This window comes from Branchiostoma lanceolatum, chromosome 8, assembly GCF_035083965.1.
Source record: "Branchiostoma lanceolatum isolate klBraLanc5 chromosome 8, klBraLanc5.hap2, whole genome shotgun sequence".
NCBI classification, from domain to species: domain Eukaryota; kingdom Metazoa; phylum Chordata; class Leptocardii; order Amphioxiformes; family Branchiostomatidae; genus Branchiostoma; species Branchiostoma lanceolatum.
The window spans coordinates 20,293,081-20,305,314 of NC_089729.1; the positions used below are offsets into that span (position 1 = coordinate 20,293,081).

General features: G+C 41.3%; 1 protein-coding gene across 1 annotated transcript; it reads right to left on the reverse strand.

Annotated features, from left to right (window-relative positions):
- Nucleotides 1–278: 278 nt before the first annotated feature.
- On the reverse strand, nt 279–11,932 carry LOC136439569 (protein mono-ADP-ribosyltransferase PARP14-like). The gene is made up of 20 exons (XM_066434988.1): nt 10,936–11,932; nt 9,671–9,792; nt 9,372–9,414; nt 8,995–9,093; nt 8,653–8,757; nt 7,978–8,118; nt 7,638–7,844; nt 6,994–7,122; nt 6,622–6,726; nt 5,924–6,064; nt 5,365–5,541; nt 4,652–4,765; nt 4,274–4,378; nt 3,974–4,114; nt 3,389–3,613; nt 2,739–2,975; nt 1,959–2,057; nt 1,312–1,555; nt 984–1,081; nt 279–787 (listed from the first exon to the last, which is right to left on the reverse strand). The coding sequence occupies exons 1-20, from the start codon at nt 11,930–11,932 to the stop codon at nt 501–503; spliced, it is 3,816 nt and encodes a 1,271-aa protein (XP_066291085.1). The 3' UTR covers nt 279–500.
- Between the last annotated feature and the right edge of the window lie 302 nt (nt 11,933–12,234).

Below are 12,234 nucleotides of genomic sequence, written 5' to 3' on the forward strand. Positions count from 1 at the left end.
TCAACGCTTCTACAAGTCATATGCTTATCAGTCAGACTTAGAATATTACAAACTCGATTTTAAGTCTACTGTTAGCTACCTTATTGTACCCTGATGCCAGCAGTATTTGTCCCTCCGACATCCAGCCACCCCCTCAACATCCAGCTCCCTTTTCTATTAACATACTAACCTTGTAAGGTAGACGTCAACGTCAAGAGAAGAGAACTTGAACAAATTAGCAGTTATTTCTAAAAAAAAGAAGCAATTTGCAAGTTTATAAGGAAAACAGGACAACAAACACAAAAGGCGGCAATCTGGAATAGAAAGTCTACACCAGCCATGAACCGTAATAAGTGGAATAAGCAATTAGTAAAGTTTGCGACTGCAATTCCGTGTCTCCTCCGACCTTTATTGTTATATCAAGAAACCAGTGATATGTAACCTTCTTGGCACAAGCGAAGGTATGAATTGAGTATCATAAAGGTACAGAAGCGTGTTGGTGATAGAATCATAATCAGAACTTATTTAAACACGATTAAGTACTCTGGATATGCTTCGTTGTCACGGAACACGACAAAAATGCTAGGGTTTTGTACATTGTCTACGACTGAGTCGTATCGAACTGCTACATTTGACGGGTTCTTTGGCGGCGGTTCAACGATCCCAGACTTCCCCGTTGTGTACTCTCCCACGATGACTCGGACCTGGTAGATGTGCCTGTTTCCCTGTGAGTCAGGAGGCGAGTACGCTGGCTGGGCGGAGTAACTCGCGTCTCTGGCAAAATACATCCCCTTTCCATAGACCGTAGCTGAAACACAGATGTAACACATTTTTAATGCAAGATGAAATTTGATTGCAGTTAATTTTGGCTAGATCAGACAAAGAAGAAAGTCCTTGCAAAACTTTATTCATTTTCATAATTTTGAGTGGAGTTAACTATGATCACCCGTTTTCAACATAAGATCGTACAGTTCTATGTAAATTCCGGTCTAAGTAAGTCATACCGTTTTTCCCGCAATAGCTTCTGTTGAATCCTCCTTCATTAATGTTGACCACTACGTCTTGTGCTGTTCCGTGGTACAGGACTTTCTCAATTGTGCTGCTATTGAAGGAGAAGAAAGCTGTGCTTATTATGTATTTTTACCACTAAGTGTTACAGCGCTCTTTTTACGAACGATACGACTAATAGGTAAGAGAACAATATACCTATAGGAATCAAAGTTTGTAAAACATTGGACTATCAAAACTCTTTTCCTTTTTTGAGGGCTACGTTCGAGTACAGAAATGCAATCGACAACGTAACGTTCACAAAGAAACACACTTTTGACTCACCCCGTTCCAAGTCTCTTTTCTCTCTCCTTCAACTCTAACATGTATGCCTTGTATTTGGCCTCATTTTGTACCCTGGAGATGGACACAATCTGAGGCTTGTAGCCGACACTGGCGAGGAACTTCTTCTCCACATCTTTGTACTCCTGTGACGATTGCAGCAGGCTGACTATGTGCGCGCACGTGGTACCCGATGGCGGTGTGGCCCAGTGATCGGGAACCTTGATGACGTCTTTTTTAAGTTCCTCTAAAGTAGGGGAATGTAAAGGTTTATGTTATGATCAGGGTTAAGTGACTGGAAGTAACCCAAATTATTAGCCTGTCTTGGCAAGACGATTTATCATGGTTTATTGTTTAGCAATACAATGTCATGAGAAATTCTTTCACTGCCAGCCGCCTGAACCATAGCTGTCTTTAAAACAGTTTTCGTTATTTTTTTTTCTCCATAGCCACATACTCATGATAACTTTGCACAATAAAAGTGTTACTCGAGAGTTTTAGAGTTCTTCAGAAAACATGTATCAAAGTCTAATATTCTGATTTCACTTGGTCACAGGAAACAGAAACAACTATTCATTTCCCCTTACGTTTCATCTGTTTATAATGTATATTAATCTTCCCCACATTTTGTTGTTACATTGATTTCCTACCTGCGTCATAGGCTGCCTTCTTCTCCCGTAAAAAGCTTCCAATTTCTTTGAGCACTCCTTCGACTTCCTCTGAAAGGCCTGACACCTCAATGTTAGAACCTGTTCGAAAGAAAAGGGCAAATATATACATTTACTTCCAGTAGGTAGCAGCATTTCTTTGTTTGTATTGCACACCCGGTAAACTGCCTACTAGCGTAACACACCAGCTGAACTTCGCGGCGAAGGAGAGAGCGAGGGGAGGGGGGTTACAATCTCAAGCTGTCTATCCAAACAGATTTATTTAATCCACTCACGGGGTGGCTGTCCGCAAACACACACCTGCATTTATCGATATCCTATCCGATGGACGTTCCTTCCAAAATCTATGTAGAGTGAGGAAATGTGCCTTTCCTACGGGCATATCATCGGGACCTGTCAGGGATTCGAATTTATGATCAGTACCTCCATGTACCAGCCCGCCAAGAAAACAAAGCAGCCATATGCATCTTGGTTTTCTTCGGTGGTGTGCCATGTTTGATGCATGATGATGGCTGCATGATAATATCGTTAATGACTCGCCTTCCTTCGGTGTCATAAGGGTCGTGGACTTGGTCGTTCATTCGGTGGTTATAGAAACCCACAATGCCTTCTGACACCGTATAAACCTGAGGGCAGGTCATGAACCACCCTATATTGATTAATATCCTTGTATCAATCTATTTGAAATGTTACAACGGAAGACATAATTCTAAACTCATTTCATTTACCTTTTGTTCAAATAACATTTTATCTTTGCCTCACCTGTGATGGTTACAAGCACGAGCTGATCTGTCCCCATTTGAATGATACTGTCCTTCTCAATTTGTTGTAAGAGTCGGACAGTCGACTTCAGACGATCGTCATTCACACGATCATTTGTCATGAAGCTGTCGATTGTTTTAGAAACTTCTCGCTTGGCATTGTCCATGTCCACTTGGTTACAGGCGAAGAACGTTACCTCAACGACCTGTTCGACGTCTGTGTTGGGAGGCATCTTGCCTTGAAAAAAACAATGATGTTAGAATTACGAAAGCATTGTGTCAAAATGATCTGTACAAAAACTTCTCACTGCTTTCCTTCTGTTTTCCATATGCCGACGAGACATGCTGTCGCTACACCTGTACTAAATTCTGGGTAGCAGAATTCTGCCAAAACGCTATTAACTATTTCCAAAATCGCACAAGAAGTTGACAGAATGAAAAGGTATTTGGGGAACTTAGACGGATTTGATAACGCATTACAAACAGTCGCAATATTAAAGCGTTACATTGCACCAAGACTTGTAGTGCCATTTTAACCATTTGTCAATTGCAACATAGAAGTTGACTAAAATACACTGTTTGAAAGAAGAAGGGTAATCATAATTATCAGAAATAAAACTTCAAAATAAGACTAAAGCGATCAAAACTCACCAACAGGTGTAACGACTGGCGCTATTGCTTCTACTGCCGCCACCCCCGCTATCGGCGCCTTCGGATGGGCAGCCTGCAGCGCCTGCTGAAACTCTGCAACCATTGATGCTTGAAACACCGTCACACGTACGAGCTTTACGCTTCTTGGGTTATGTGTACCAGCGAAGTCTTTGATGGCTTGGACAGTTTCTCTCGCAGCGTCCGCAGCGCTTACGCCAAATCCACCTATGGGGAAGCAATGCCATTATGTCATTAGATACCTATTAATGTTAATATGATAGTAAATGTGTCACATGGCAATTAAACTTTGTTTTAATGTACAGAACATGTAGTTCAGCTCTTGGGCTGCCAAATGTTCTCTGAATAAAAACCCAATATTAGTATATGATAGGAATAATGCCGCCGTACGACTTATCTAACGCAAAGGTTTGTGTACAGGACGTCAACAGGAATTCTAAATGAAGACTGAACAACAAACAAGAGAACCTGCACACTAGTAGAATTGACAATGCGTAACAACATTTATAATTACAGCGCTTTCAGCATAGTTACATACAACGATATGATAACAACGGAGATATTTACCTGTTCCGATGGCCGGGAAGGCCACAGACGTTAGGCCGTTCCTCTCTGCCTGCTGCAGACACTCCAGCACCCTTCCCTTCATTGCCTTTGCATCCGGACACGCCATGTGGATAATCTTTTTACACTGAAGTTTTCCACCATCTACGCAGGGAAATGGCATTTATTTCATATCAATGATATAAGTTTCAGATTCAGAGAACTGTGCTGCCGTACCGTACTTTTGAATAAGGTTGTGTCTCAACCGCAAGCCGAATATTCTATGGTATTGAAAATATCATCAGCATTTCTTTGGGTCCTTACCTTTTACTAGCACGTCATTCATTCGCTCATTCCAGGACTTTGGGCAGTCTGTCTTCACAGTTGAGTCGCCAGCTTTTTCAAGAGCAAGTCCGACTGCAAAGAACCCTTAGGTGGGGGAAAACGTGTTTTAGTAAACATTGCTTACATGGTTATAAATCAATCATGTCGGTCACATATGTTTTTGGTCGTCGTAAGATTGCAAACTGAGGGAATTCTTCATTCATAGTCGCGCAAGTGTAGCACCAAGTTTGATGTATTGTTACGGAAAATGGCGTCTAAGATTGTTTTCTGTGGTTGTTTCTGTCAAAACCACGATACAATTCGGCCAATTGAAAAATGTGACCGGGCCAAAAAAGAGCATTAAAGAAGATTACCTACCTCCATCGCTATTGACAGGATTGACGACTGCGTCTGTTGTCTCCTTGGTTAGATCCCCCTGCTGAATCTGCACGGTAACAGATCCGAACTGGCCAGATGGTGATCCTTGTGTTGCTGAGAGGAGAAAAGTGGAAAACAGACGTTGCATTTGGTTTCTTCTGCGGATGTTGCCGATATGTCAGTGTAAATCATACCTTTCACATTAATCAGTTTTTTTTTCAACTTAACCAAAAATAGCATTGTTATTGGGTAGGGCCGACTACTCTCTTCGCAGCTAGGGGCTTAATTGAGAGGGGCGCACAATTGGCGGGGCTAGATTGCAAGAGTCTGGAGCGACTGCCATTCGGCGCTAACTTAGGTGACCTCAATACTCAGGTGACACCATATGCGGCCATATGACTGTTTTGAACCACTCACACCGGGAAGGACCCCTACTCTTTTCGATAAGTGCGTTGGGTTCTTTAACGTGCTCGAGGTGTGGTTTTCCTCAAACAAGGGACCTCCATTTAACGTCCTATCCAAGGGACGTCCCTAACCGAAGCCAGGTACTCATTTACATCTGAGTGAAGTGAGAAAAGTCGTGTAAAGTTCCTTTCCCAAGGGCACAACATCGGGGCATATCGGCGGTTGTGGGCGAAACACCCTATCGACTGCGCCACACGATGCCACAAATATATCTATCAATATAAGTTCTTCATATGCTGGGGACTTACCGGGTACATGACCGCCGATGGAGAACTGCTGCAGAGTCGAGTGAAAAGTTCCCAGCATTTTACTGTCATAGATCGTGACCCGTACAAGTTTCAAGTTCTGAGGCTTTAGCTGTGAGCCGAATTCTTGGACCCCACTATATATTCCGTGTGCACTTTCCGCTTGAGACATTGAGCCTCCTACAAGAGTGAAAGTAATTAAGTATCACCAACATGTGTATGCCGATATTATGACATCATTTTTTTTTCAAATACAACTAAACCTAGCTCAAGAGCTAGCATCAAGATATCATGCCCTTATATAGTGTGTCCAATACGTTCTGCTACACTACCATCGAAACTGTCGACAACTACCCAATCATATAACAAATATCAAGATCCTTCTCAAATTATGCTTTTGTCATACTATAAAACGAGAAAGAGAGAGGGGTGAGAGAGAGTTAGATAGATTGGTATTATACCTTCAATTTGAAGGTAATGCCAATTCAACCTAATCTATGTTGGAGAATAACACGATCAAAGAAAAAATCTCTGTACAACTACAAATATAGGAGAACGATACCTGTTCCTATTGCAGGAAATGATATTGACTTCATTCCCAGTTTGTCTGCGGTTTTCAGACAGGCCAATACAGATTCCTTCAGTTCCGAGGCACTTGGTAGGACCATGTGGGCGACCTTCCTGCTTGCAAGTTTTCCCGCGTCTGCAAAGATACAAAGATGAAGGCATTGCTCTCTGTAGGTAAATCTCTCCTTAATAGGGATGGGATATGGTGACCAGGATATGCTTGTAGGTACATCCTTGCTTTCACTACGCCATTGAAGCAAATATAGAACCTTCGTAGATACATTTATGGAGATAATATACTGTAAGATAGACAGGCCCAGTATTAGAGAATAGAGAATAACAAGTACGTTTGTTAAGGTTAGAGAGATCCAGGTATTACAATATTTGAATACAATTCAATCTCTACAACTTGATAAGAATCGGAGATTACTTCCGGACGTTTCGACTGACATCCATCACTCTTCTTCAGCGTCACTAGTTTATTCTAGTGACGCTATTTTGTCCTTAAAAAGTATCATTATGAATGAAGTATGGCAAACTGGTACTGTAAATTGTGGCATGCAATGGCAGAGATACACGTAGGTGTCTCAGACAGAGTTTCCAGGTTTATACTGCAAGGGAACCACTTGCTAATGTAGCATTCTGTCATTACCAGGCGGCTCAATTCAATGTTTTAAAATCTTAGCGTGTTACCTGTGAACACGAGTTTATCAGTTTTCTTCGGCCATGTCTTCTTCAGGTCATCAGCTATAGACTGCCCTCCTGCTTTTACAAGTGCTTTTGTGACAACCGTGAACCCTGAACAGATGGAAGCAGCGCGTAGTTATCTCACCGGTGAAAAATACGATCAACGTCTTTTGGATAATACTATATTCTTTCCCTTATTTGCTTGTATGTAGTTCTGATGCCTATTCTTGAATAATCATCATGAATCATCATTGCAATATCGACTTGGCTTTAGATTTAAGGATCCAATGACGGCTATTGAAACAAAAGAGCATGCACACACAACATGTAATTTCAATGATCCGTAAGACATCTGAATGTATTATATAAACTTCTTACCCATGTCCTTTAGTAAAGTGCTGACAACAACGTCTGTTTTCTCCTGACTGATGTCTCCCTGTTGGACCTGCATTCTTACGGAACCAAAGCTCATCTCTTTTTGTCCTGAGGAGGTCGTTGTTATATTGCCTGTAGCGATAAAGACATAAATACAAAATGCCTCGACATTTCTAGCGCTCTGGTGAAGGGGAACTGGGCATTTGTATCCAATAGACGCAATGATTGCAATGGAGTCATATGGTTTATATTGTATAGAAATGATAGTCATTCAAGAACATCGTATCTGTATATACAGAGGGATCGCAATTTCACCGTCTTCAACAGTTTACTCACTAACTACGACATATAACAGATTACACGTGTCGTGTTGGGTTCGCATCGTAAGTCTATTAATGCATTAAGCCAGCTCACAACTTATGTGCGCATGTGTATTGTGGTCTAAGGTCAAAGTTGAAGGACCCTGGCATACTAACAAATTATGGTCAGGAGCCTTAAACTTTGACCTTCGTCCACAATGCATCAAGACTGTAATCTCGTACGAAAGCTGGCTGGATATTTTTCAGCCCAAGGATGCTGTCCTGTCACCATAGAGGTATGATTGGAGATTATCAAGACTACATGTACACTCGGGGCTGCACACTTACCTGGCCTAGTAAGATTCTTGCCTTTGGCGGAAGCTGCAGGTCTGCTTGGGTTGCTACGGAATTCGGCTGTGTAGTCTGCTACCATCCGTTGAGTGAAGATGGTGAGTTTTACAGTCTTGAGAACGGGGGCTGGGTTCTGTCGGACAAACTGCTCAACGCCAGCTCGGATCGCCTTGGCTGACTGGGATGGGTTCAACCCGAATCCGCCTGAGGATGAATTTCACATTCTATGAGATATTAGGAATCTAGCTAAGGTATTGTAAAGGACTATTGTTAGGCCAATATGATCGTACGTTCGAGGCATGTCTCCTTTCCTATTTAAGTTTGAGAAGAAAAGTACCTGTTCCAATGGCAGGGAATGCAATTGACGTCATTCCAGCCTGGTTGCTGAGAACAAGGCACTGACAGACTGCATCACTGAGTTTATCCGCTGGAGGGAGCACCATGTGAGCAACCTTTTTACACCGGAGAGTTCCTGCATCTGGGATGAAGTTAGTCATGCAAGGAAACATTAAATGTGTTTATTACAACTTCATCATTTATAGAATACCTTAAACATTACTGTATCACATTTGAAGGAGGTTCACATCTATTCTATATGTATTGTATCAATATGTCTTTGTATTTTATATACTTCTGTCATTATTTATTAGTATCAGTATTGTGATTATTATGATGATGATTAAAATAACATGCCCTGGTACCCCTGTTACATCATTTGTTCTAACAAAGCTGCAATCTCTCTCTCTCTCTCTCTCTCTCTCTCTCTCTCTCTCTCTCTCTCTCTCTCTCTGTGTCTCTCTGTCTCTCTCTCTCTCTCTCTCTATATATATATATAGATATATATATATATATAGAGATATATATAGATAGATAGATAGATAGATATAAATATATAGATAGATAGATAGATAGATAGATAGATAGATAGATAGATAGATAGATAGATACTGTGATAAAGAAAAGAACGGCGACATTTTTCGCGGTAACCCAAATGATGACTGGTTTTCCTGACCTGTTAGGAGCACACCGTTGACTCTGCTGCCCCAGTTGGTCTGAAAATCATCTCTGATACTTTGGCCTCCGGCTTTTTCAAGAGCATCGCCGACCACTGTGAACGCTGTGGTTATAACCATAATATACGGATTTCACTGGATGTCTGTATTTAAAAACTGCTCTTATTTTTGACATCTGTGACGTCATCATTGCCATTATCACTAGTTTTACTAAGACGATTAATATATGTTTGTACGTGCGGGCTAATGCCGTTATGTACGTGCTAATGTCGGTATGTACGTGCTAAGGCCGATATGTATGTGTTTATGCCGTTATGATTAGAATGATAAGTAATGCCCACCTGTGCCGCTGGTGACCGGGTTAACAATCACATCCGTGGACTCAGACTCCAGGTGGCCGGGCTGAATGTCTATGGTGATGGGTCCAACGCTTTGGTGACCTGTGACTTGGGAGATTATAGGTTAGGTTAGTTTTCATCATCATCATGGTCATGATCATCCTCATCTTTACTCTTTAGAGAGTTTTTATAACGTTTGAACTCAAAACACGTTTTCATACATATAATCTCTCAGGTTAGTTTCATTATCAAAGGCTCAGGTTCAATCAGTTAGTATTGGGTAAAGAAAACATAGCTCTGCCCCGAAAGTGTTAGTCCATGTGACACATTTACAAACATAATTCCCTTTACAATGAAATTAAATAAAACGGCATGCTTACCAGCAGACGGCGTGGGGGGTTGTAGGATTATTTTTGAGGGTTTCTAAAACGAGAAAAACTAGGTCAGATCCATGCGTTGTCCCTAAAGCGTCTACTACTACCTAATAGTGTTCTTTTACAACGTCAATGTGACTTTCGTAAATTTTCATGTTATTCTTTGTTACAGCTGACATACAGTCATACTTACTTACTTTACGACCATGGAAAAAGAATTCTGGTGACGTCTCCCGGCGATTCGACTGACATGACTGATGTGTAGTCGTGAAAAGACAATGTTGACGGAGAAAAATTCGACTGACCTCTTCTGTAGCTAGCGCCTGTGGCTGCGTCTTGCTGTCCCACTGTAAGGAGCATCTCTGGTTCTCTTCTATCTCCTTCAGCCGTTTCTGAAAGGTGTCTTTACTGAACAGTCTCTTCATCCCTAAAAAAATGTTTAGACACCTGTTTGTCTAAGAAAATTATACGATTTGTATATTTCCTTAACCCTATCCAGACTGGGGGGGGGGCTAAAAGTGTCCGCGCCAACTTTGACATCGTATAACTGCCGAACGACATATGTTAGGACTACCAAACTTGGTGACTTTTCCTAAAATTTGGTTAGCAACAATATCATGATGATTGTATAAGTTTATCATTTTTTGTGTTGCCATGGCAACGGGTTTCTGAAAGGCATTTTATGCAAAAATCATTGATTTTTTAAAAACAATTATATTTCTTAGGTTTTCTTGCTCAACTACACTAGTTATCCTTCAAGTATAGCATCATATGTAATAGGATGTAACTTTAATGATTAGATATTCATAATTTATGCTAATCTGATTACGTAATCGGTCAAAATCCAAGATGGCGGACCATTACACTATTTTAGATATCAACAGGCTATTTCGCCTTCAAAATCGTCACTTTACGGCATTTTCTTTACCAGAAACATTTATATTAACGTTTCTAGTCTATTATTAGTGTTTTTAGGCGGTATAAGTGGAAAAAAGTATTTTTCAAAATTTCAAAATGGCTGATCCAAGATGGCAGATCCCAAGGGGTCGCTAACAACACGTGACGTCATTTAATGACGTCATTTTGACGTTAACGTAGTTACGATTTACGTAATATGTCTTGGTATACCTTAAAATCAACAATACATACTATTTTGTATAATACCTTTAGATATTACGGGAATTCCCTATTTAGCCGATAACATCACATCGATGACGTCATAATTACGCCATATTACGTCAGGACGTCACCAAATTTCTAGGAATTATAAAACTTTACATGGACATCACTCCAGACAAATTTGGGAGGGATACATCATAGCGTTCAGAAGTTATGAGGGGGGCCAAATGTGCCCCCCCCCCCCCCGGTCCCAGATATCCCAAAAAAGCCCAGTCTGGATAGGGTTAAAAGACGCAACATAAAGTAGGCAGAGTATAGTCCCTTTATCACCAGCCCATTGAACGGATTTCGAACCACTTCCCCGGTGATATGAGAATTTTTACATTTATCCCGAGACATTGAAATTTGCTGTAAATCAAATTTTACAGCAGTATTGCACAATTTTACTTACCGGGTTTCCTGTGGTGTTCTTTGATCTTGATGACGTTTGAAACAAGGTCCATTATTGCCTCTGACACTTTCTTCATTCTATCACGAGGGCCGAGAATCTTAAAACCCGCTCTAATCACATCAATCTTAACCTCATTCGCACTTTCAATCTTCTGAATTAGATCCTTCTGGCCCTTAGCTAAGACATTCAAGACGGCTTCGTCCACACTGACTACCGACGTGTCAACTTGTTTCAAAAAGTCGTCAAGCTTTTTCTCCATGACATCAACTGCCTGAATGAGACCCGAGATCTTAACTTTACCCGCGTTCTTATCACATGACATAACAGCGCTGAAGTTAGCATCTTTATTGCTTTGGGCTGCAAAGTTATCCCAACCACCGACTCCCAGGACTTCCTTTGACACGTCCCTACTGGTTTCCGTGAATAAAGCTCGGATACTGTTTTCAGCAGTGTCTGCAGTGCCTTTGTCTACAGCCCAAATGGCCACTTCCTTATTTCTTACATCAACTATGACATCGTTTAGCGTGTTTGTCTGTGTCTGAACCGAATCAATAATTTTCTTTGTGTCCTTGTGAAAAATAACGGACCGGAGTTCAGTAGGTATTGACCACCTGCTTTCTTTGAACTCGTCAAGCTTGCCCTTGACTTTGCCGTGCGCCTGCTCTACCTCCTGTTCCACTCCTGTGATTCTAACTTCGCGATGGGCTTGGATGACGTCAAAATCAACGTTTGGGAAGGCCGACCGAAATGGTGGTAGCTGCTTCTCTAGTAGGCGTAGTTTACACAAATCAACATTCACAATCTTTTGTTCATTGCGCTTAATGGCCCGATGAATGTTCGTTTTGTCCATTGGCTTTGTTGATGATGTAGTGAAGTCCATCTCGGCGATGGTACCAAGTGGCTCGTAGTGCGCGCACACAGAGATAGGACCGGACTCGACCTCGTGGATGGGTTTACTCACGACTCTCGGAACGACTGTCGGAACAACAAAAGACATTTACTGACACGTCGATTAGGATTAGACATGTGAGTAGAACATTCCATTGTACACAATTAATAAAGCAACAGGATAAGTTCTCTAAAGATTCAGACGTTTCAATAAGCCATCTTATGTTCACAGTCACTGATGAAAGACACTTTTTAAAACGTCTGACCCGTTAGAAAATTCATCCAGTTGCTTATCATAATCACTAGACATCACTGAAACAGAACTACATGGTTGAAAACATTACATGGCCTACATGTACGCAAATGTCCGAAACTCAAAACATTAAGTGTTACAATTCGTCGATGTACAGA